Source organism: Talpa europaea (assembly GCF_964194135.1).
Source record: "Talpa europaea genome assembly, chromosome: 10".
NCBI classification, from domain to species: Eukaryota; Metazoa; Chordata; class Mammalia; order Eulipotyphla; family Talpidae; genus Talpa; species Talpa europaea.
Genome location: NC_140077.1, coordinates 48,780,191 through 48,807,345, shown reverse-complemented (window position 1 = coordinate 48,807,345; position 27,155 = coordinate 48,780,191). Strand labels below are relative to the sequence as shown.

Sequence of the window (27,155 nt, the reverse complement as noted above, 5' to 3'; positions counted from 1 at the left end):
AGGAAGAAAAATAGCAGACAAGGCAGAGTGACCAATTAGGATGCAACTGGAATAATCCACAAGGAGATGATGCTCATTTGGGCTGGGGAGGTATCTGTGAAAGTGATGAGAAATGGTTTTGATCCTGGTTATATTTAAAAGAATTGACAGGCTGAGTAGTGCTGGTACATTTGCCCTATGAATGAAGTTTTCCCTTCTCTTTCTGTATTTCTCTGTCTTGCTTATAGCCAAGAGACTGATTCATATAGACTGCATACTCTCTGGCTTCTTTTTGGGTTCGGCCCATGAGAAGCTTTTGCAGGAAACCATAACGCAAGACGAGCATGAAGCTACAGTAAGTTCTCTGCCTCTGCTCCCTGCTACCACCACTGGTTGTCCACCTGAGGCTATGCCTTTCATTTCCAGTTACCTTCTCCAGATTCCAGGAAACCTTTTCCTCTCCTTCCTCCTTTGTACCTTGTAATACCAGTTCCTGATGTTGCTTACTCAAGTGTGTACTACTCTCCTTTATTGGTTTTCCTGAGCCTTGTTCACAGCTTTATAAATAGTCTCTTTGGTAAGCTTTCCTCACATTCTTGTGATCTTGACTCATGCTAAGAGCTAGGCTATCTACTGTAGGAAAAAAACTGCACACTTTTTGTCACAGTTATTTACTCATTTTTCTTCCAGTAAAATGTTAAATCCTTGGGAGTAGAAAATGTCATATTCTTGTTTCTATTCCCATGACATGAAATAGGGTTGGGCACAGTTATAACAATGAATGTTACATGTAATGATGCTGCTTGAGTTCTTAGTAGTTATCTAAATTATGTTTGATATGAAATATTGGTTAAAAGTAGGGTGTGTAGGGTCTCCCTGGTGGTGTAGGGCCTAAGTCTCAGTGCTGTCACCGCTAAGGCCTCAGTTCGTTCCTGGCCAGAGAGCTACCCACATGGAGCGGCAGACCTCTCCTGTCTCACCTGCTGCTCCCCTCAGCAGTGTATTTCAGTAAGTCTGCCTGTTTTGCTCCCCACTCTGTCTCTGGTGAATCCTCTCATCCCCTTCACCTCCACCCCTGACCCCGCCCCTCTGGCCTAAATCCCAGATCTTCTACACAAAAAAATTTTAAAAAATAAAAAAAGTAGGGTGTATATCTGTACATCCATCTTAGTGTTTATAAGTTTCACTTTGGGTAATTCAATTCCATGGGGTCAAAGAGACATAAGAAAAAGTTGTGTACAGCTTTCTTGTTACTCATTGTTCTGAAAATATTTTTTTAATTAATAAATTTTATTTTTATATTCCCCATACAATTGCAATCCCCCCATTCTGACCCCAATCCCTCCCCTCCCGCCCCCCACCCCCCAAAAAGTGTCTCTGGTTCATAGTTTTTGTTGATTTTGATTTTCACTTTCTTATAGTTATTCATTTTCCTTGTCCCTTATTTAAGTTTTCTAGATTCCTGCTATGAGTGAGACCATCCGGTATTTTTCTTTTTCTTTTTGGCTTATTTCACTGAGCATGATCCCTTCCAGCGCCATCCATGTTGCTGCAAATTGCATGTGTTTATCTTTTTTGAATGCTGAGTAATATTCCATGGTATATATGTACCACATCTTCTTGATCCAGTCATCTATTTTTGGGCATTTGGGCTGTTTCCAAAGCTTAGCTATTGTAAATAGTGCTGCTATAAACATAGGGGTGCAGGTGTTCTTTGGAGTTGATGTTTCATATGTTCTGAAAATATTTAAACAACAGTTTGTTGATGATACCAATTGTTTCTTAACTGGAAAAAAATGCTATTTGTTTACATTTGTAACTGTTTGTAAACTACAATTTATTTAAAAACTAATTTTTATTGGCCTCCCTGATTGTGCAAGGGGTTAGGACGCAGCCTATGAGGCTGTCTGCAGCCACTGCAGCAGGAGTTTGATCCCTGGCCAGAGAGATACCTACATGACACAGCAGACCTCTCCTGGCTTCCACACTGCTCCCCTCAGCATGTATTTCAGTATTTCAGTCAATCTGTTCTGTTCCCCTCTCTGTCTCTGGCCTATACCCCAGTTCTTGTATGCATAAATAAATAAATCCTTAAAAAATGAATTTTTATCAACAAAGATGATGCTAGTAACCTTTCCCCCCTGTTTGTTAAAAGGTGGATTGTAATTGATTAAAGTTACCTGCTAAGTTACTGGTTTTTATTTATGTAACATTAATAGCAATTATTTCTATTATATTTGGTTAAATACATTCATTAGAATATCAATGTGAATGTTGTCTTCTGATCTCTGGATTTTAGTGGTGTATTTTGTTATTAATGTTTTCTTGTTTCTTCTATAAAGAATATTTTATCAAATGAAAAAGAATACTTTATCTTCACACGTTTATAATTTGTGACCTGTTCTTTTCTTTTTTTTTTTAACCTTGATCTCTATTTCCTTTGGGTAAAACCTTAAACAGTAGACCGAGCAGCTCTGAGGTGTAGTTTCAATAAAAGCTTTGCTGAGCAATCATTTAGTATAAAAGCCCAACTAAATCCATTACCAGAAAAAAGAAAGCAATATCTTTTCAAGGTTGTCTTTCTTTATGGTTGCTCCCATGAAGAACACACACTCACTGAATTTGTTTAGTTATTGCCCGGATTCAATAATATTTCAGGTCATATTTCTTTTTTTTTTTTTTTTAAGATTTATTTATTTATTTATACAAGCACTGGGTACATACAGAAGCGCGGGAGGGTGAAAGAATTCAGCAGAGCCAGAGCGGGGAACAGAACAAGCAGAGTTCGGAGGGGAGCAGCGGGCGGCAGGAGAGGTCTGCACGCCATGTGGGACCCTTGCCAGTGGCCAGGGATCAAATCCGTGCTGCAGAGGCTGCGGGCGCAGCCCAGCGCTCAACCACTGTGCCACCAGGGGAGGCCCAAGGTCATATTTCTCCTTATTAGAGTACAAAAAAAAAATCCATAAGTTTAGGAGAACAGATTGTTAAGAATTTATTCATTGAAAACATGCATAAATTTTGCTTATATAAAATTATACCCAAGGAATATGTCCAGAAGATTGGATAGTTTGTTGTTCTTGAACAAAAAAAGGCATGGAACACCTTCTTTTTTTCCTTTTTTATATTTGACTTTATTGGATATTCTAACTACCTAGATAAATGCTTTATTTTTTAGAAATAGACATTATACATTTTAAAGCACTTATTTATTGTGCTTTTTTAAACTAATGTGATAGTGTCGTTTGAAAATTGAGTAATTACATGATTTTACCAAGGCAAAGGTGTGTTTGAAATCTGTGGGACATGCAGCAGCTCTGATTCACTTGTGAACTGGTTATTTTGGGAGTATCATTGTGTAGTTACTATTTGTACAGTCCTTTCCACCTCCACCTGACTATTGACAGGTACATTGAAACTATTTGTGGAATATTTAGTTATCCATGTGAAAGATCACAATCATAAACAGGTTATAAAATAGTGAAATAATGAAAAATAAAGAGCTTTGGGTTAAATCTTATTTTTCTGAATATTTCCTAAACTCTCTATGAGAGAGACAATGTAATTTAAGCATCCACTTCCCTGGGGAAAAAAGATTATGTTTTCACTGAAATCCCTGTGCTGAGTAGTGGAGAGGGAGAGAACCAGGAAATCCTGGAGAACTGAAAAGACTGGTCTGATGACATCCTTTGTTAGAAAAGCTGCCTTATTTATGCTTCAAAGTGGACTGTGCCTCCTTCAGCCATCCCCCACCAGCTCAGCAACCTTCCAAACTTATTTACTTTGGCCTTCAATAAAATAAGAGTTTATCATACTTGGTTTTGTTTTTGGTTTTTTAAATCTCTGCCGCATGGAGCACTGGGGTTTCTTGAAGTCTCCTCAAGAGTCCTTCTGTGGGGGGTAGAATGGGAGAAACAATCAGAGCAGTTTTCTCTTGTTATAGTTTTACAGTTGTTGTTTTTTGTTTTTTTTTTTTCTTTCAGTAAAGATATATAATTCAAAAAAGCTTCTGAGACCCCATTTAGCTCTAGAAAAGTGAATCGTTCTGTTGCAGTCTTTTTTCTTCATTTTTTTGCAAAGGATAACCTTCCAAACATAGTGTAATGGTAAAAGTACTGAATTAGTACTTTAGATTTGAAAATACTAAGTGAATGAACTCATATGAGAGCATTATGTTGCTGTGGAAAGAAAGGAACAGGGAGAAAACACATAGGATCTTAGCCCTGGAAGAAAATCCCCATATTGGGACAAAAGCTTGAAATTGACAGAAGTGAAGGATTTAAGAGAATTCATGAAAGTAAAAAGCGAAAAAGAGCATCTGATCTAACTTTTTTCCTTTCACGAGGTAATAATCTTTTAATCAATTTCCTCATATTTCAGATATAGGTAAAGAATGCTGTCATTTACTTTCAACAACTTTTTTAAGCTTTCGGGAGTCTCTGTAAATCAGAATGAATTGGTATTGTTCATATTTTAAAATACACTGCTTCAAGTTTTTTATGACTAATTTTAATTTATTTGTCCATGTAAAGGGAAAACTTTAAAAACGACTTGGGTTATAGTTTTATTTTGTCTAGGGAATACCCAAACAAGCATCTGTATTAAAACTAAATATTTAGGGCCTCCCTGATGGCGCAGTGGTTGAGCGCTGGGTTGCGAAGCTGCCCGCAGCCTCTGCAGCACCGGTTCAATCCCCGGCTGCTCCCCGGCCACCAGAGGAGGGTCCCACATGGCGCACAGACCTCTCCTGCTCCCCTCGGCAGTGTACTTCGTCACTCTGCCTGTTCTGCTTTCGTTCTGGCTCTGGTGAATTCTCTCACCCTCCCGTGCTTCTGACTGTACCCAGTGCTTGTATAAATAAATAAATAAATCTTTAAAAAAAAAAAAAAAACCAAAACAATTTAAAAAAAAAAAAAAAACTAAATATTTAGACCAGTTTTATAATTACTTATAAAGACATAATTTTTTCATCATCTCATATTTTCTTACACTCGGTGATATAATTGGTTAATAGCACTAATTTCAAAGCTGTGCATCCTGAATTCAAATTCTGGTTAAATGACCTTGATCAAGTCATTTTACTTCTCTGTGCCACCATTTCCTTATTTACACTGGAAATAATGCATGTTTTCTACCTCGTAAAGTTGTGAGAAGTATGTGGATTAATAAATGTGATGACTCCATGCCGACAGAGCTCTCGCAAGCATGGTGAACATTCCTAAAACCCGCCAGACCTTCTGTAAGAAGTGTGGCAAGCATCAGCCCCACAAAGTGACACAGTACAAGAAGGGCAAGGATTCTCTCTATACCCAGGGAAAGCGGTGGTATGACAGGAAGCAGAGTGGCTATGGTGGACTATGGTGGACAGACTAAGCCAATTTTCTGTAAAAGGCTGAAACTACAAAGATTGTGCTGAGACTTGAATGTGTTGAGCCCTACTGCAGATCTAAAAGAATGTTGGCTATTAAGAGATTTTAGAACTGGGAGTAGATAAGAGAAAGGGCCAGGTGATCCAGTTCTAAGCTTCATCTTCTATTATGAGATAATAAAATCTTGAGAATTATGTTTACTTCCAAATAAATAAATAAATAAACAAACAAATAAATAAATAAATGTGATGAGCTTAGTAGTCACTAGCCAGTGGTTGTCGTGGTTTTGTGCATTAGCCATTATAATATTGAACAAAAGAGCAAAAATCCAACCTACTTGAGAAATAACAGAGTCTATGTACTCAGGTAGGTAGAAAGGTATAAATTGGGGGAGGGGGATGCGTTCTAGGAAAATTAACATGGTCGAGTTCTATAACAAGGATTGGTACAAAGGATATCAGAGTCTTAGGGATCTATTTGGATGCCCTTTTCCTTGCAGGTGGTAAAAATGTCCTGAACTTCTGTCTTAATCCATTTGGGCAACTCTAACAAAAATGCTTTCTTTTGTGTGATTTATACACAAGAGAAACTTATCTCTCATGGTTGTAGAGACTGGAAGCCCAAGAACAAGGTATGGGAAGATTCAGTGTCTGGTGAGGACTCACTTCCAGGTTCATAGATGACCATCTTCTGTGTCCTCACATGGTGGGAAGGGAGAAAAAGTACTTTTAAGACATTAATCCTTATGAGCTGACCACTTCATGAAGGCTCCTGATACACATTTGGGGTTAGGATTTCAACATATAAATTGAGAGTAACATAAACATTCGGTCTGTTGCAACTACCATGTGGTATTGGAGTAGAAAAAGGCAGATATGTGAGAGGTTATAGGTTTATATTTAGGGGAGCAAGAAGAAAACATTAACCTAGACTTTCAAACCAGGTGACTGGTATCATGGATATATCAGTGATTGTTCAGGATTGTTCTTTGGTTTGTGAAGTTGCTGTGTATTGAGAAATAAGGAATGCAAAATTTAATGGTTAATGTGGCCATATGTTATATCATTAAATATATCTCATTAGGAGGGTCCCACATGGCGCGCAGACCTCTCCTGCCACCCGCTGCTCCCCTCAGCAGTGTACTTCGGTCCTTCTGCCTGCTCTGCTCCCCGCTCTGGCTCTGGTGAATTCTCTCACCCTCCCACGCTTCTGACTGTACCCAGTGCTTGTATAAATAAATAAATATTTTTTAAATAAATAAATAAAAAATAATTATACAGCTAATAGTTTTCATTAAAAAGCATGTCAATAATAGTAAGATCTTTTCCAGTTTAGGAAAATGTATCCTTTTTTTTTCCAATTCTTTCATTTAGATTTCTATGTTATATTGCCCCAGGTCCAGAGATTTGTTATTCTTTGATTCTTATATCCCAAGACTGGTAATATAGTAATGTGAGAGCTCAGATATAGAACCTTTTGAGAATTAAACCATCACTTTCAACATTTGCAACATACTATATGTCTAGAAGTAGATATTATATATATATTTCATATATATGTAATCATTCAGAGTTGCAAGTAATTTTAGTCTTTTTTCATAAGTATTTTTGTTCTTCCTAGGTTCGATGGATGATGTACTGGATTGTTTTTGCTCTCTATACTGTGATTGAAACAATAACAGATCAAACAGTTGCTTGGTAAGTTCTAGTATTGAGAAAGGGTCAGACAATAGACTCAGCATCAGGTGTTCTGAGTTCTCTCCCTGTGCTTGCTATTAACTAACAAATTTGATCAAGTTATCCAGCCATTGTCTCATTTTCTTCACCTAGTTTCTCCCTAAGAACATTACTTTCCTTATAGTCTGCCTCAAATAAAGACAGCTCATTCTTCTTCCCATGTGCCACTCCCTGCCCACCTCCCACATACCTCCCAGTATCTTAGAATAGAGAAATTGGTAGTCATTATTCCTTTTTCCCACTGATGATTTCAGACTATTTTTCTTTATGACTTCCTAAACAACTCCTCTTTTGAAGCCCACAGCAGCTGGTTTTAACACTCCCTTCCCATCCTTAAAACTCTTATCTATAAACTTTCAAACTGGATGACGTCAACAACCATATGCACTCCCACTCAGCACCAGCTCCTGGTCTGCTTTATTGCAGATAGCATGGGGCAAAATTAAAGCATGATTTTAACCTCAGGCATTTAACATTTTACTGAAAAGAAAAGCTAATTGAACACCTTGAATCTCCTTTCGTGGAATCTCAGCAGTACATTTCCATCCAAACCTCGTCATTACTTGGGAAGTCATTCTTTCAAATTCTTTAAACTTACTACCTTGCAACTATCTTCCCGTATCCTTGCTGCACAAGCCTGCAGCCTAAATTAGCCCAGCAATTGCTCATCTTTATTTGTTTTCCCAGGCTAACAAATGAGCCCAATTTGAACATCACTATTCCTTTTACTTGCTTTTAATCCTTCATTTTGCTTTTTTCCTGTATCTATTTGCTTCAGACATTTACTGTTCTCCTTAAGTTGTCATTCTAACTTTTTTATTTTCATTGTATTCTTGTAACACATTAGGTCACATTGGATTACTAGAAAAAAAATAGAAATCACCAGACTTAAATGCTCTTAACCTACCTTCATTCATAAACTTCTCTGTACGAGATTCCATCTTTTTCTTCCTTGTTTTGGCCCAGAGCTCACTTATTTACCTGTTAAATTTTTGGTGTAGGGCTTTAGAGGAGTATTATTTCTTTGCTTCCATGTTTTAAAGTGGCAGAACACAGAGCCCAAACCATACCAGGTCTCTTAATTCTAAAGTTCTCTTTTGAAAGACTTCTCTTTTGAAAAGCATATTTTCATTGTTAAAAAGTGAGCAGAGTAGAAAGTTTACCATGAGTAATCAAAGTACACTGTAATTGCACCATGGCAAAAACCCTTTGTTCACTACACAGTAGTCATTCCTCACATTTCCATGTCCTCATCAGAAGAGTTCACATTTATTCAGTTATCATGTAGCATAGTACTTCATGAACCATAAGATTATGGTTCCTCGTGTTGTTATTATTGTTAATTTTTGCTGTGGCAACAAACAACTCTAAAAGCACAATGATTAAAATACATTTATTTCTTGCTCACACTGCATGTGTACAAATGGTCAACTGCAGCTTTGCCGGGCTTTATTCAGTTTTCAGTGTCTTCTCGTTTGGGGGACCAAAGCTGAAGAAGCAGCTGTTCTTTTGGCAGAAAGCAAACATTTAAAGCATAGGTTGGGAATGTTGAGGTGAGGGAATCAAAGGACATTTAAAAACTTCTGCTTGCATGTGACATACATCATCACTCACATTCTGTTGACTAAAGCAGCTCACGTTCTTAACCCCCTAGTGGATACTTATGGCAGCCTACAGGGAAGTCACTGCAAAGTCACATGGAAAAGGGCCTGGACACATAAACTTACCACCACGGTCATTCCAGTCCCCTTGCAAATGAGTGATGTAGGTCTACAAAGTGCTGCAATTCTGGCCAAATGAGATTGGGGGGGAGGGTGCAGTTTCTGGGCATTTGGAGAAAGGAGATGTATGATGGGAAAACATTGTGCACTTGGGGTGTATGGAGTTGAGTCTTGATGCCCAGATGTATGTGAGGCACTGCCATGGCATTTGGTCTCTGCAGACAGGGTGGTGCATCTTTTTGCCCATGCTCAAAGCTATTAGTGCCCTCTCTGAGCTGCCACATTCAGATTCGAAGCTGACTGTAGTTGCTTCAAGAGAAGAATTTTGTACTAGAAGGTGTGAGTCTCTGCAGGGTCCAGGTCATACTTTTGTAAACTGGTGTTTAGTTAACTAATTAGTTCATGGCTTCAAACTCATGACTGAACTTTTTCTAAAAATGTTCTTGTGATATCTCATTGCTTATAGTTTATTTTCACCAGTGTTTCTTTCCAATTTTTTCTCTTGTTAGGTTTCCCCTGTACTATGAGATTAAGATTGCTTTTGTCATATGGCTGCTCTCTCCCTATACCAAAGGAGCAAGTTTAATATATAGAAAATTTCTTCATCCACTTCTTTCTTCAAAGGAAAGGGTAAGACATACAAACTATTTCTACAAATCATTTGTTGGAAATGCACATCGTATTTTGTGCTATAAAATTAGTGAGTCTTATATTATGAGGGAATATCCTAATATTTGGCTTCTTGACACTATTTTTATATAAAATTAATATCTTTGCATTTTTTTTTTTTATTTTTTGCTTCCAGGAAATTGATGATTATATTGTGCAAGCAAAGGAACGGGGCTATGAGACCATGGTGAACTTTGGGCGCCAAGGTTTAAACTTAGCCGCTACTGCTGCTGTCACTGCAGCAGTGAAGGTAATTTTGTATTTACATTTTTTAATCCAATGTCATGTTAACTCAGCAGGCAAAATTGCGTGACTTTTTATTTCAAAACATTTTTAAATTTTGGCAAAATTTAACTTTGTTGATAATAATGGAAAGAAATAGAAAATAATTTTAAACATGTTTTAACATATTTTCTTTAACACTCATTAATTTGAAACTCTGAATTGACCACAAAATGAGAACTAGTTAATAAATAAGATATACTTGAAAGTGTCATTTTATCATAATTTTCCTACTTTGTAATCTTAATAGTAAAATTGTTTGAGTAAATTACTGGTAGTAAGATGACCATTCTTTCTTTGTCTTTGGTGTGTTTCTTTCTCTCTCTCTCTTTCTCTCTCTCTCTCTGTCTCTCAATACCTTGGTAGGACTTCTGGCTTACTTCTGCACCCCTCCTTCAACCAATTTGAGGTAAATGATTATTCAAAATAAGGCATGAAAAAATTCTGTTTTTGAAACTTGAGATTTTACTTAGCCAATTACATTAATGTCATGTGTTGTGTTTTGCAAGCCAAGTTACTGAGTGAATGCCTTCTGTGAACATTTGCATTATAGCTTTTGGATTTCTTTGCATGTAGTAATTAGTGTGGTTTATTTTAAATACCATGGTATAATTGATTTTGGTGTATACTATATGGAAAGAAAACAGGCTTTTAGATCCAGAAAATGTTGAGTGTGACTTTCTAAATAACCATTAGCAATTTACTTAATGTCTGTGTTCTTTAGTTACTTTGTGTATAATATGGGGATGATATACCTATCTCTCTGAGCATATATAAAAATATGATTCTTGCCAAATTATGGTAAGAGCCCAAGAAACATGAATATCTCTACCTCAGTTCAAGGGGAAATTTGAGTTTATTGAACAGCAATGATAAAGGAATATAAAAGATCAAATGAAATTCCCAAAATGACCCTTTATTTTTCATGGTGATCTCTGGATAAAGTATCACCATATTGATCACAATTAATATGATCAATAAGGAAAAAATTCAAATTGTATATTAAAAGTGTTGTATTGAAGATTAAGTAGACACTTATTAGCTACAACACTGTATGCATAAATATATTATTAATGATTATTAATTATTTGTACTTTAGTATAGTTTGCCTTGGCCACTATTAAATGTTATTTCCTTTATTAGTATAGATAAATACTAGGATGGCAAAATTTTCTGCTTACTTAAGTACTATTTTCCATTTTATAAGAAGTTCACTTGCTTTCTGTTTCTTGTTCAATGAAACTACATTACTGATTGCCATATCTACTAAAAAAGATAACCCAGGAGGTCCAAAATCCAACAACTAAGAATTCTACCAAGAAAGAATGGGTATAATTTTTGAATAAAATTTCTAAGAAAATAATATTTGTCAGAATTGAAGGACATAAGCAAGGCCCACAAAGTACCCAGCACAGTGAATGAAGAAGACACATTGAATATTCAATGGTCAAGCAAGGTCTCTGAATATTCCAAAACACCAGAGATAAGGAGAGACTTCTTATAGATTTTAAATACAGAAAGTGTCACACTGAAATGATTAAGTATCAGAATGTCATTAAATTTAATCTTCTATATAGTGACAGTGGAAATTTAAAGACAGCAAGAGAGTACCATCCATGATACCATAATGATTTTTACCCTCATATTTTATAACAATTGAGCTTTCAGTCATGTGTGAGCTTAGAATAATTTTTTAGGCATGCATAAGTCACAAAATTTACCTTCTATATATCCTTTGTCAGGGTAGATATGTTCTGCCAGAACTAGGGAATTTTATGGATTCATGAAAAAAAAAGACCCACAGGATATGGGAAGCAAGATATCCAGTACAGAAGGGAGGTGACAGGAACTCTGAGGAGGAATACTACACAGCAAGTATAGAGTATGACCTGCCAAAATTGCATGGGATTGGAAAGGTACCAGGAAAGGTGTCTCCAGGAAAATATCTAATGGATGTTTTCCAAGGGGCAATATCTAATGGATTTAATCCTGTACTGGGATGATGTGCTGGGCTAATCCTTAAATCCAGCGTGTGCTGTGACCAGACACTGGGTACAGACAGCAGATCTACGGTACAGCTAGAGGCAATGTGAAGTGGGAGAATGTAGGACCACTGCGCAAATGATTTTTTTTTTTAAAGGGATAATTGTTAACTCTGGAAGAAAACCAAAAGTTATATAAGAAAGGGAGTGAAATAATGGAGCATGACTTGGCTCAGTAGTGAACAGCATTTATATTACAATCAATAAAACACAGACTGAATTGAACAACTGTGATTTTGCTCTATTGGGAGGATGGAGGAAGGGAGAAAATAAGTGAAAGAGAACTAAAATCCTCAGCTGCCATTAAGGAAAGTAGAGAGTTTCCTGTCGGGGGATGGAAAGGAGACCAAGGGTGTTTTACTTATATTTGTTACAAAATTTAGCATTATTTAACTTTAGATGTATTTCTCTGCAAGGAAGCTGCTTTCTGAATTTTCCATATTTAAAAACACCATTCAACGTGATTCTATAGCAAAAACCTAAAATTATATTTCAACTTGAAATATTACTCAGAAAATATAGACATTCTAGAACATTGGTATAAGAAACAGAAGCATACAAATGCCATGTTTCCTTCTCACTTTAACACTTAAATGTAGTTTACAATTATACTCTGTGAGATACCTTCCTATGTATTATCATGATTTCAAGGCATATTCATTTTATTTTCACTTATTTTTACTACTTCTGAACTCTCTAAGTGGAGAGTCAGAAATCCCAAATCACTGTAAAATTTTGATTCAGTCCTCATTTATTTTTATTTTATAGTTTGCTGCCATCAATATTTTACATCCTACATTTTTATTTAAATGAATATTATTAATAACTACTATAAGTAGTTATTAATAAAGTGGAACTAGTAGTTACTAATAACTACTAATAGTAGTAGTTAAATAAAATAATAAATAAAATAAAATAATCCCTACTATATTGTTGGTGCCGAGAGTCAACAATGAACAATAGTCTCTACCCTCATAGGCTATGAATGTCTGTATTCACTAACTGAAAATTTTGTCTCATCTTTCATTGCTAAGAGCCTCCCCCTTGCCCTCCATATTAAAATAAAGATCATCTAACAGAAGTGGGTTTTTTCTGTTGAAAGACTATAAAAGTAATCCTATATCTCCTTTTCCCTGGTTTTCTTCTTTGTGATTCATTGTTTTTATTTATTTATTTAACAGTTTAAAACCACCTTCCCACTTCAAAGGCAGGAAACAAAAAACACAAAAATTATCTAACTTAACCACTGCAAAACAAACACACACATATCCTGTAATTTTAATTTATTTTGGAGCTTTCCTTTCTTGTTTGTGATGTCGTGAGCCTTTCGCCAACAAGATCACACTCTCTGGGTATGAAGTTTCCCTCACTATTCTCAGCGTGAGCACAGAAATGTTGGCTTCAGTCATCTTGGATTTTATTCACTAGAAATAATCATTAAATATGCTGAGCATAGCATAATGTTAACACTGTTTGCGTCAAGTTGTCCTGTGCCTTATTTCGAGAAGTTAAAATAAGTTCCATCTTGGAGATGTCAAAGTAAGGCACTGTGATGGAAGAATCACTGATCCAGACATTTCCATACAAAAGAATAAATTGAAAACTGAAATAGGAAAATAGGTCAAGTTTAAGGAGAAACTGCCAGAAAGCCAATGGTAGGACTTGAGAATTATTTTAAATTTTTATAATACATAGTTTTTAAAAATATCTTTCAAGATAAAAATGGCAGGACTTGTGTGACCTTTAAAGATCTGTAATACCCCTGACTAGGTTTCCCTGGTTGAACCACCTGAGCATGTTAGAGATGAAAATAGAAATCTAATCACAACATTTATTACACCATAAAGCAATTTTCCGAAAATGTTACTCAGCTCTGTGACCTCATTACCAGGCATCTGTTCACAAGGTCAATGTAGAGTTTATTTTGGCTGAGCAAAGCATAAACGTATGAAGGACCTTCAAGGATTTTGCTGAGGATGTTCATAGCTTTTTTCACTTGAGAAATGTGGGTAACTTTTGTCTAGATGAGCAAGATACTGCCAAGTGGAGGACAGTTGAAGAAAAGTACTATTTGTCATATTAACCTTCTCTTCGAATTTTCCCTGGTAGCCTTTTCACAGTAAATTCTTTAGCAAACATTGTCTTAAAAAAAAGCAATCATCACAGAAATTAGAACCTTACAAGTGAAAATGTTGAAATCTAATTGACTTTAAATAATCATGATCTGGTAAGAAGTCCTGATATCTGACTCTCTGTTTGTGAAAGGATTTGAGGGTATTCAGCAGTTCATCCATTCAAAAAGGAGATCATTTTTTCCAGACAATGGAAAAGAAGAATCACACTATTTTCCTTACAAGAAGCAGAATGTTAAAATTAGCATTGAGTTCTGTAGCACTGAAATTATCTGCATATCTTTAGCTTTGATTCCGCCACTAATTAATTATAAACTTTTGGGCAAATATCTGCACTGATCTCTTTTAAGTATAAATTTTCTTGCTTGTAAAATGAAGGGATGAAACCTGACTTCAAAAGCCCCTTATATATCAAAAATGATGGTTCTTAACTAAGGGCACATTTGCCCCTGCTGCCCCCTCTAAGGGAAATTAGCAATGTCTGGAGACACTTTGGGTTGTCACAACTGAGGAAGGGGTGTGTTGCTACTGGCATCTAGGGGGTAGAAACCAGGGATGCCCCTTAATATCTTAGGATGTGTAGAACAGCTTCCTCACAATAAAAAATGATCCAGTTCTAAATAACAATAGTGCTGGGGATGAGAAGTTCTACTCTAAAAGTATGAGAAGTCACATAAAGCTAAAGGGATATAAAACTATGTGTAGATAGTTTGGGTTAGCAAATAACTTTTATTTTAATGTTTTTCTCTTACAAATGTTCTTTGATAAATATTATTAATTTAATATTAAAATCACTATATTATTCACTTAATGTAAGTGAAGTCAGTTCTTGGGGCCTCCCTGGTGACATAGGGGTTAAATCTCAGCACTATCAAACTATCACTTCTGTGGCCTGAGTTCTATTCCACCCAGGGAACTAACCCACATGGTACAGCAGATCTCTCCTGTCCCACCGGCTGCTCCCCTCAGCACTGTATTTCAGTACATGCACCTTTTCTTCTCCCCACTCTGTCTCTGGTGAATCCTCTCACCCCCTGCACCTCTGGCCTGCACCCCAGTTCTTCTATGCATAAATAAATAAAAATAAATCTTTAAAAAATGAATTCAGTTCTAGCCTAGACTTGAACAGATTAATTGTTGAATGTCCGTAAGGAAAAGAGATTTCCCTAAAAGTAGGGAAGTAACCTTATCTGCAATTATAATGTAATATGTGAAGGGTCAATAAGAAATAGAGCTTAATGGCTATTTGTTATTGAACAGTATAGTAAGAATTATTCAGTTACAGATTGAATGCTAGTAAAATTACAACTCAGAGTAGCTGAATCAAGACTCATGAATCATCAGTGCAATCCCTATGAAAATCCCAATGTCATTCTTCACAGAAATAGAACAAAAATCATGAAATTAATTTGGATTACAAAAGACCCAGAATAGTAAAAAAACACTTTTGAGAAAAAGAACAAAAATGGAGGTATCATGCTCTCCTACTTCAAATAGTACTACAAAGCAATAATAATTAATATAGCTTGGTATTGGCATGGGAAGCAGACACACAGATCAGTGGAACAGACTTGAGAACTCAGAAGTAAAATCGCATGCAAGGACAACTTACAACAAAGGAGCCAAAAGCTTACAATGGAACACAGAAAGTATCTTTAATAAATGGTGTTGGGGGCCTCCCTGGTGGTGCAAGTGGTTGGTTAAGTCTCAGCAGTATGAAGCTATCCGAAGCCACTGCAGCATGAGTTCAATCCCTAGCCAGAGAGCTGACCCATGTGGCACAGCGAACCTCTCCTGTCTCGCCCGTTGCTCCCCTCAGCAGTGTATTTCAGGAGATCCACCTGTTCTGTCCCCCACTCTTGTCTCTGGTGAATCCTCTCACTCCTCCACCTCTGGCCTGTACCCCAGTTCTTGTATGCATAAATAAATAAAAATAAGCCTTTAATAAAATAAAATAAATGGTGTTGGGAAAACTGAGCAGACAAGAGAAAAGTAATTAAACTAAACCATCAACACCATACCCAAGAATTGACTCAAAATGGATGAAAGACTTGGATGTAAGATCTGAAACCATAAAATACATAGAAAACCATAGGTGATACACTCCTTGACATCAGCCTTAGAGTTGTTTTTAAGGATTCAACCTCAACAGCAAGGGAAACAAAAGCAAAAATAAGTGGGACTACATCAAAGAAAAAGCTTCTGAACAGCATAAGAAATGTGCATCAAAATGAACAGACATCCTACTGAATGCGAGAAGATATTGCACATCATATGCCTAACAAAGGGCTAATGTCCCAAATATAAAAACACATAAAACTCAAAAACAAAAACCATTTAAGAAATGGGCAGGGCCTCCCCGGTGGCGCAGCAGGTTGAGCACAGTGCTGTGAAGCTGTCCACAGCCTCTGCAGTGTGGGTTTGATCCCGGCCGGCCGGCCAGCGAGATTCCCACATGGCACAGCAGACCTCTCCTGTCACGCCCGCTGCTCCGCTCAGCGGTGTATTTCCGTCATCTGCTTGTTCTGCTCCCCACTCTGTCTCTGGTGAATCCTCTCACCCTCCCGTGCCTCTGGCCTGTACCCCAGCTCTTGCATAAAAATAAATATTTTAAAAAAAGAAAGAAAAGAAATGGGCAGATAATCTGAATGGACACTTCTCCATGGAAGACATACAGAGGGCCCACAAGCACCTGAAAAAGTGCTCATGATCACTTATTATTAGGGAAAATGACACCAAAACCATAATGAGCTATCACCTCACACCTGTGAGAATGGCTGTTATCCAAAATACAAAATAAGTGTTGGCGAGGATGTGGAGAGCAGGTAACTCTTATATACTGTTGGTCATAATGTAAATTTGTGCAGCCATTATGGAAAGAAAGTAGTATGTAGTATGTAGATTCCTCAAAAAAAAAATGAAGTTCATAAGATCCAGTAATCTCACTTTTTGGCATTTACTCAAAAAATACAAAATGCTATGTATTGCATTTTGTAAAAAAACATATTGCAAAAAACATATGTATTGCTGCATTATTTACAATAGTCAAAAACTGAAAATAACCTAACTGCCCATCCACAGATGACTAAATAAAGATGTAATATGTATACACAATAGAAAGCTACCACTCCGCCATAATAAAAAGATGAAATTCTGCCATTTGGTACATGAATGGACCCAGAGGACATTAGACATAATGAAATAAGTCAGATTTAGGAAGACCTGCACTCTGTGATTTCACTCATGTGGTATGCAGAAAGAAACAAACAGATGAGCTAAATAAAACAAATTTAAACATTTGGACTATAAGACCAATTAGTGGTTACCAGAATGGAAGGGGAAATGAGGACAGGTAAATCAGGACAAAGACGACATCCTATGGTAAAGGACAGATTTGGACTTTCAGTGATGACCTTAATGTAGTATATATACATGTTGATTTTCAGCAATGCACACCTGAAACTTAGTTACTGGTATAATGCAATGTTATTCAAATTTTTAAAAAAAATTTAAGACTTATGCATCAAGACCTTTCTCTTCAAAATAAAATTCATGTTAGAAGTAACATTTGAATGTTTTTAAGTGCTTTAGTTCTTGAAATTGAGAAATGAACCATTATGGATGAGTTTCTACAGTAATTTAACTAGAAGCAATCATAAATTCACAAGTGTTAGGAGAAATTAAGTATAAGAAACCTTTAGAAGAATATTTTTAATTCAGCTATAAATAAGAAATGAGTCATCTATATGCTATGCAAATTTTCTAAGTGAATACGTTTAGAAATTATCTTTTCACAAAGCTTAGACTTTGGGAAATGTAGTTATGTCTGAAAAGGGAAGAAATGTACCTTTCTGAGCTGTACAGTGTTAGAAATCATTGAACTGTCTACTGTGATGGAAATGCCTTGTGTTGCACTGTTTTATACAATAGCCACTAACCACAGATGTCTATTGAATATTTGAAATGTGGCTAGTGCAATTGAAGGGCTGAAATTTTAAGTGTATTTAATTTTGGTTATCTTAAATTTAAATTCCCACATGTAACTAGTGTCTACCATGTTAAAGTTAAATTATGTAGGGCCTCCCCGGTGGCTCAGCGGTTGAGTGCTGGGTTGCGAAGCTGCCCGCGGCCTCTGTGGCGCCGGTTCAATCCCCGGCTGCTCCCCAGCCACCGGAGGAGGGTCCCGCATGGCGCGCAGACCTCTCCTGCCGCCCGCTGCTCCCCTCAGCAGTGTACTTCGGTCCTTCTGCCTGCTCTGCTCCCCGCTCTGGCTCTGGTGAATTCTCTCACCCTCCCGCGCTTCTGACTGTACCCAGTGCATGCATAAACAAAACAAACAAACAAATAAATAAAACATGCCTCTATTAAAAAAAATAAATAAATAAAATAAAATAAAGTTAAATTATGTAGTAGTAATAGTAATAATATGCCTTGCCAGATAATGAATTCATTAACTGAGTCTCATTTCATATCCAAGATTCTTTGGCTCTTAATATTTTTTTCCCTTCTTCTAAAAATATATTACCACTCCTGACTTAACCTTAGCTTTAAAATAGTGTCTCTTTTACTTTAAAACAGTAAATCGTAAACTTAAATCCCAAAATGCTGGTTTAAGAGAAAGCAAAATTATAAATGCTATTTACTCAGAGGGTGAACTTGTCAATAGAGATTCTTACATTTTAAAATGAAAAATCTGAAATGTTTGTGGAATGAAATGTTCTAATGTCTGCAGCTTTGAAACACATTAGAAAGTGAACTCATGGATGGGTAGAGGGTAGATGTGTAATAAAGCAAATATACCAAAATGTAAATGATATATGGGAATCCACTGTACAGTTCTTTCAACTTTAATGAAAATATCATTTTCAAATGAATAAGTTTCATAATAAATACTTGGGGAGAGGTAAATATGAGCATGTTAAATGTCTTAAAATGTATTTTTTTTTCCTCGGATCTATCACTTTTAACTAGAGCCAAGGAGCAATAACTGAACGTTTACGAAGTTTTAGTATGCATGATCTAACCGCTATCCAGGGTGAGGAGCCTGTGGAACAGAGACCATACCAACCTTTACCTGGGATAAAAAAGAAAAGTAAACCAACATCCAGTGAATCAGCAGGTGCGTTTGTTTGTTTTATTGTATCTTTAAGAGTCTGGATTTTGAGTCAAGATGGCCACAAAATAATACCCAGTAACTAGCTGAATTTGGGTAGACAAAATTTCCTTTTTTTTTTTAAAGTTTATCCATCTATGCATACAACAGCTGGGGTACAGACCAGAAATGTGTGGGGTGCGAGGATTCACCAGAAACAGAGTGGGGAACAGAACAGGCAGACTGAAATACACTGCTGAGGGGAGCAGTGGGCAAGACCGGAGAGGTCTGCTGCACCATGTGGGTTGTTCCCTGGCAGGCCAGGGATTGAATTTGTGCTGCAGAGGCTGCGAACTGCTTCATAGTGTGGTGCTTAACCCTTTGTGCCATCAGGGAGGCCCTAACAAAATTTATTTTTAAGCATATATATGAATGTATGTATATGTATATTTGTATGTAACCACACATTTTCCCACCTCCTGTATTCCCTCGTTCAATCTTGGCTGCCACAAGCAGATAGACAGAAACTGAGAAACTGAAGATTTTTTTTTTTCTTGCATCTGTAGTGGAATCCTTGGCAATAGCCAGTAGCTGTTCTAGGTCTGTCAAAAGATGCATTTAAGCTTATATTTTTTAGTTTTACACCTAACTGTAGCTCTCTTTCTCAATTTTTTTTTTCTAACTAAGGTTAGTGCTTGCCTTTTGTTGACTCTGGAGATAATCCAGCCAAGTAGCAGTAGAGGCGGGGGTGTGGCTACCATCACCTCCTCACCACCAACACTAGTCCTGACCTGTGATCGATGCTCTTGCTACTCAAACTATGTGGTGACATCTAAGTTTTATAGTTAAACACTTTTTATGGAAATGCATTGAACAAATAAGAATATTGACTCACAAGATAGTTTTAAGCCAGTAACAAAAGATGACTCAGTTTGAAAATGGGATTACTCCAATGGAAAATGTGTTGAAATTACATATTCTAAATCAAGAACTAACTTGCAGATATATTCTAATGTAAATTACGGGCATGTCGTAGTTGATATTCTAAAACTTTTAATACACTGTAATCTTATAAACACACATAAATAAAAAGACATTTCTTAGTTATTTTATCACATGTTAGAAAGTTTTAGGTCAAGGCTCAAATGAGAAGTAAGATCATCAGGAAATTTCTTATTAACATATCATTAGTCCATAAGGTAAATGGCTGTTTGATTTTTTTTTATTAAATAGAAATTTTCTCTTAAAGATATTAAAAATCACCCTTTTAATGTTATTTTTATTGCAATAACAGCATTGCATATACATTAGGGGTATAGGTTCACAGCTCCTCAGCTGTCTAACACCAGCCCCACCACCAAAACACCCAAAATCCTCTTATATAGTCCATTGTGTCCTCCCTTTATTCCTCCCCCACATTTCCCTCTGGTAGCTTCAGTTCTACAGTTAGATTTCTGCAGTTTATTTGGGTTTTGTGAAACTTATCCTTTATAATTAAAACCAATTTGTTTTTTTGGTTGGTGCTTTTATTTTTTTAATTAATTAATTTATTTATACAAACAGGGGTACAGTCAGAAGCACGGGAGGGTGAGAGAATTCACCAGAGCCAGAGTGGGAACAGGACAGACTGACGAAATACACTGCTGAGGGGAGCAGCGGGCGCAGCAGGAGAGGTCTGCGCGCCATGTGAGACCCTCGCCCGGTGACCGGGGATCAAACTGGCGCTGCAGAGGCTGTGGGCAGCTTCGCAACCCAGCGCTCAACCGCTGCGCCACCAGGGAGGCCCTAGTTGGTAGCTTTTTATTGAATTTTTTTTTATTCAAGTAACATTAGTTTCCAATAATTAAGGTATTCATTTTTTAAGTATCATTCCCTATTTTCCTTTTATTTACTCACTCATTTACTTCCAAAATTCCTCAAAAATGAAATTGGTAAGTTTTTCAGTGTGGGAGTTACATTCGCGTTGCTCTCTGTCTACTGGCACATGTAATCAATGCAGTTACCTCAGAATCTCTGATTGTTCACATACACAAGTTCAGATATCTGGAAAAGTATGGCCCTCTTAATGTGTCCTGCTCTGAGCATTTTGAGGTTAGCTTATCAAGAGGTGTTCTGCTTTGCACTATTTACAATAGCTAAGATATGGAAACAACCCAAATGCCCAAAAATAGATGACTGGATCAAGATGTGGGACATATACACAATGGAATATTACTCAGCAATCAAAAAAGATAAACACATGCAGTTTGCAGCAACATGGATGGAGCTAGAAGGGATCGTGATCAGCGAAATAAGCCAGAAAGAAAAAGAAAAATACCAGATGGTCTCACTCATGGCAGGAATTTAGAAAACCTAAATAAGAGACCAGGAAAAAGACTAATCAATGCAAAGTAATAATCAAAATCAACAAGCAACTATAAACCAGAGACACACAATTGGGGGGGGGGGATTAGGGAGAGGTGGGAGAGGAAAAACTAGAGTCAAAATAAGGGGGGAGGATGCAATTGTAGGGATATAACCAAAATGAAAATGCATACATTGTACAAAGATGAAAAATGATGTAGGAATTATATAAAATAATTTTTTTTAAAAAAAGAACAAGGAGTTCTGCTTTGATGAACTCATTCAAATCTGCTTATTGTCACGATGGGAAAAACAGCTTCTTCCCAATGTTTTTTTGTGTGAAAGTGGACACCTTGAACATGATGTTCCTTTGAACATGATGTTCACTTCCTTTGAAGGAAACATTAGATAAGTGGAAATATTTTCTTCAAGGAACCTGACACTACCCTATTAGTAAAAAATGACCCAATACTCAATTTCAATACCAGCACATAAAGAGATTTTATTTTTGCTTATTTTTTTAGATGTTTTATATATTTATTTAATACTTAACATGACTAGGCAGCTTAAATATTTTTATCCTTATTTGTTGTTGTATAAACTAAAACTTGAGTTTAAAATTACTTGTCAAAGGCTGTGTACTCAATCACAGAAATGAGGTATTCGAGATTCCTAAACCAATTTTTTTTACAGTTGTTCTGTCATCGTAAATTCAAATAATTTGAGCAGAAGTGACTTTAGGGATGTTTTATTCAAAGATAGCAACTAGGTGACATGCCCATGGCTCCCATTTGCTAATGCACTGTGGCACTTTCCTACACTGGCTTAGAATGCCACTCAGCATACTGCCCCAGACACCTCATCTGGCTAGTGGGACTTATAAAGAAAACCTATTCATCATCACCCATCTATCTTACCACCATACCAGATAAGAAGTCTCAGGTCCAGAGTACTCAGTCAGGGTCTCACAGCTAATAAATAGCAAGATAATCCTGACACTGGTCTAGGGCTCCTTCCACCACAGTAGCTAATGATGCTTCCATGTCAACCTTTCTCTGATTCTGCACTCAAATTAATATGTGGAAACTACATAGAACAGTGCCTGGTACATGCTTAAGTATGAAATCAAAATTGACTTATTATAAGAAAGGGAAACATAAAATATATCGATTTAAAGTATATGAGATAAGTAAAACCAGACTAGTATGCAAAAACATCTACTATTATAGTTTCCTAAAATGGTAACAAAGCCCTAAGCTGATGTGTCTCAAAGAGTTGTAGTCTTAGGACCTATGGCCCTAGCAACACAGATTCCTCAGTTTAGGGCTCCCCAGTGACTGCTTCTGAGGAAAGTGCAAAGAAGGCACTGTCGTGAGGACAGTACCACATTGCCCCAGCCTGGCAGTCCCAGAAGCCATTCAACCAGCTTACTGCGTGCCTGCTCTGATAAAACACTCAGATTTAGTTTCTTTCATCATTTCCAGTCTCCCTCTTCTCCAAAGTCTTTTAATTCCTCAGACAACTTCAACTAACATTATTTCTACCACTCAGAGCAGAATTTTCATTGATACTCATTTCCAGTTTCTTAGAGAAAATGCATATTTTAGAGGATTTTTTATTTTACTCTTTTTTTTGATGCATCGTTTTGTTTAGTAAGAAGTTGAACTTGTCAGTTTCATGTGATGGATCCCATTGGCTACCTTCTCTGTCCTTGCTGTGAACTCTCATATCTGGCCCACCTTAGTCCCAGTAGTCTCCTGTTTCCAATTTCATCCACTTCTGATTCATTCTACACAGTGCAAGAAGAGTTTTATAAAGAACCCAAGTCTAATCACATCACCCTTCTGGTTAAAATGTTTCAATGGCCCTCCATTGCTCTCTGATGAAATCCAAGCTCAGTAGTATGTAATTTATTAGCACCCCAACCTGTTCTCCCACTATGTCACTTACTAGCTATATAGAATGACCTCGACCTTTCAGAATTCATCTTAGTCACTCTCTCCAAAAGAGGTCTTCCTTCCCTACTCACATCCTCCACCCCCAGGCTGAGTTCACTCTCTTATTGTGTGCTATCATAGCTCCTTATCTTCTGTTTATAGTATTTATTATTGTTATGCCCATTACAGTCTTTTCCTCCCTATTAGGCTGTAAGTTCTTAGGGTGGGAAAGGACAGATGTGTCTTTTCTGTCATTATATCCTCATAATTTAGCATGGCTTCATACATAGAATTTTCAAAATACACAATGAGGAATAATGAATCAAATCCATCACTTTTCCTGAAACTAATTTAAAAGCTAGTATAATTTTTTAGTATAATTTTTTTAACTGAAATTAGGAAACAAAAATAGAGCAAGTTATTTATATATTTGTATTTATGTAATCACTTTACATAAAATTCTAATTCCTAATTGTTTAAAATAAGAAGCAATTGAATTAGCTCACTCTGTTTGTTGAACTATAGTACTGTGCTTCACCTCCGGCCTTAGAAAATATTCTGATCAGTTGCTTCCTTTCTACTCTTTAATTGATAGAAATAGAGAAAAATCTAGAAATAACAATCTCAAAATAATTTTTTTCTAGCTGACTTGCCCCGGTTATAGAGGTAATGAAATTTTTTAAATAAAAACTTTACAAACTTGAAAGATGAAGAAACTTAAAAATACCTAAAAGCCCGCTTTCAAGAGATGTAGTGGCTTCATTTTTATGGGTTTTTTTTTTCTTTCTTTTTATATGTATTTTTTTCCACTTGATACAGCACCAAGAGCATTTCCTGAGCTCTGTTGACCCCATTCCCTCCCTTGGCCACACAGATCACCTTGCAGTTCTCACAGGCAGGCAGCCATGCTCTCCCCTGCCTTAAGCCTCTGTATGTGCCGTCCCTTCTACCTAAAACGGTGTCCTTGGAGCGCTGGAGGAAACAAAGGCTCTTGGCCTAAATAATAACTTATTCTACTTATGAATCTTCCCTAATTTCTAGCCCAGAAGTCTGGCAGCATCAAATGGTACCAAATGATTATCTTATTATGAAACTGAGGCTTATTAATAACTTTGTGGTTTGTTTCAAGTTGTAAAGTGTGTCTCAAGTTGTTATGTCTTTGGATATTTTTTTTTCATGTACGGGAAGTCCATCCTTTGCTCCCTTCTGAGGTTGGGGCAAAAAAAAAAAAAAAAAAAGCAATTTTTTTCTCACCCAAAGATTTAGATATTAATGCTCCTTATCTTTATTAAAGGAGAATTTGAAACATTACAGGGCCTTGTAACCTCATCCCTCTCTTTATAATCAACTTAGTGTTCTGGTTGCTTAAAACCTGAATACTCTCTTGCTCTCTCCAGGGAATGGTTCTCTAAATGTGGACCCTGGACCAGCAGCATAACCTGGGAACTCGTTAGAAATTAGATTCTCAGCCCTATCTTAGGCCCATCAATCCATGTATTAACAAGTTCTCCAGGTGACTCTAATACGTGCTAACGTTTGAGGACCAGTGCTTTGGAAATGGAGTGTTCTTGTCCCTGAATCTCAGCCTCAAGATGCTCTCAGACTTCTGGACAATAACCAGCCAGACCCCCTGGATGCTTTCGTATTACCCAGTGTTAGTAAGTCTTTGTAGCTACACACAGCAGCCTGTTAGCACACCCACACCATCTCTTTCTGACCTTCCTGATGCTGTTTTTTTTATGACTTACATCTGTCATTGTAGCCTGCAGCATTTCTAATTACCGTTGTCTGTCTGACTGGGTTTTAGCTCAGCAGCTGCAACCATGTTGGCTTAACAGTTCCATTATCTGCCCCTGGTGAACTTACCTTGTTGCGAGTTCTAGTCTCTTCTGGTCTTTTCTGACTCCTTAAATTCACCCTACCTTTCCCAGTCTTTTTTTTTTTTTTTAAGATTTATTTATTTGTTTGTTTGTTTGTTTGTTTATTTATGCAAGCACTGGGGTACAGGCCAGAGGCACGGGAGTGTGAGAGAATCCACCAGAGACAGAGCAGTAGAACAGGTAGAAGAACCGAAATACACTGCTGAGGGGAGCAGTGCGCGCCATGTGGGAATCTCCCCTGGCCAGCCGGGAATCAAACAGGCACCACGAAGGCAGCGGACAGCTTCACAGCACTGCGCTCAACCCGCTGCCACCAGGGAGGCCCCTTTCCCAGTCTTGACAAAGGGTTTGACACAAGATGGAGAGAAGCAGATCCTTAATTCCCAATTAAAACCGAAAGTACAAGTGATAGACTAAAACACACAATTGCTTTGGTTGTTTAGAATTCATGAAAAGGAGAAGGGGCAGCAGGAAACTTCTTACTACCTACATATTCTTTGATTTTTTACTCAAGGTAAATGTGTTACTCAAAAATAGATTATTCTTATTCTGAAAAAAATGCATAGTAAAAACAAGAATGGTCAGGGAACCTTTGGGAAGAAATATGAGCTTCATCTAGAATAGCACAAGGGGCAAAGACTAATGATGAAGTGGATATTCCAGATGAGAAAGGGAGAGGAGTGACTGGGCAAATGCAAACCATACAGGCCAGGGGGAACGGGCAGTGCTGACCGGTATCCTTTTACCAAAACATGCTGGTTTTGGCAACTTGTTTAGGTTATGGAATTCCACTGAAAGATGGAGATGAGAAAACAGATGAAGAAGGGGAAGGAATGTATTCAGATGATGAGATGTTAACACACAAAGGGCTTCGAAGAACACAAAGCATGAAATCTGTGAAAACCATCAAAGGCCGCAAAGAGGTCAGTCAAGTAGATTTGTTTTCCTAATGATTTAGTATGAAGGGATTTCTTTACTGCATTATCATTAAGGATATTAATGATCCATAAATGAAGGATTAGAATAGTGGCACAGCAGTTATATTTAAAATTCTTTATTCCAATCAGATACATTAGGATCTCTGAAAATTTGGAAAATGGTAACTTTCTAGTCTTCCATTATAAGTACAATACACAGAAGTAGAATGATATACAAACATGGTGACTCATGGTTGTTCTGAGTGCCCAGTGCCAGCCCTACACATAAGGACAGCAATGAACAGAATTATGTGCATGATTTTACCTTGAACCAACAACCCACATAAGGATCAAATAGTAAAAGTTTGTCCATAATAATACAATGTCTTTGTGTCCAGAAAGCAATGAAGGATTCCAGGGAATGGCACATTGTTAGCAATGTACATAGACATTGTCTGAAGTAAATCATAAATAATGAGTTCATGTTTTTATTTATTAGAGACTATTTATTAGAGACCAACATATTCAGCATAATTCCAGCTACATTTTTGAGTATATAAATAGTAATGTCATCTGACTATACCTTTATAGGATAACTGATTCTATCAGAAAAGTTAAAATCTTGTTACTGTGATTATGAACTATTAAGTCTCATCTAATTTCAAAAAGTAATCATCTAATTTGTATAACACATTTCTCTCTTCAGGTGCGGTATGGGTCACTCAAATATAAAGTAAAGAAGAGACCACAGGTGTATTTTTAGTCATGGACACTTCAAGTAGCCCAAGACAAATTTTGCTAATACATCGACTTTTTTTCCAACATTATATATTCACAATGTATTCACATTAAATAATTCTTTAAATTGTGGCGGTGGTAGGGTTTACTTTCATCAATTTAAATAGTTTTATTTAACAATTACATCCAAATCTTGACTGCGAAGGGTAGTTATGCAAAACTTACTTATATATGAAATAATAGAGAATTGTGTTGTTTTCAAATTACTCAGCAACATTGAGTGGGGATATAAATTGATATCCCAACTAATGTATAATGATA

At 36.8% G+C, this 27,155-nt stretch overlaps 1 protein-coding gene and 1 pseudogene across 2 annotated transcripts in view; both read left to right on the top strand.

Annotated features, from left to right (window-relative positions):
• Positions 1-26,859, top strand: part of REEP3 (receptor accessory protein 3) — a gene marked incomplete at its 3' end in the record, with an annotated part of 89,515 nt that extends 62,656 nt beyond the window's left edge. The window contains exons 3-8 of the mRNA XM_084245895.1: positions 6,966-7,042; positions 9,312-9,432; positions 9,608-9,721; positions 18,899-19,046; positions 25,957-26,102; positions 26,803-26,859. Coding sequence (XP_084102021.1) covers positions 6,966-7,042; positions 9,312-9,432; positions 9,608-9,721; positions 18,899-19,046; positions 25,957-26,102; positions 26,803-26,859 — 663 coding nt within the window. The remainder of the gene's footprint in view (positions 1-6,965; positions 7,043-9,311; positions 9,433-9,607; positions 9,722-18,898; positions 19,047-25,956; positions 26,103-26,802) is intronic.
• LOC311179037 (large ribosomal subunit protein eL42-like) lies at positions 4,732-5,498 on the top strand (annotated as a pseudogene). The gene has a single exon. The product of its transcript is annotated as a large ribosomal subunit protein eL42-like (transcript).
• Positions 26,860-27,155: the final 296 nt, after the last annotated feature.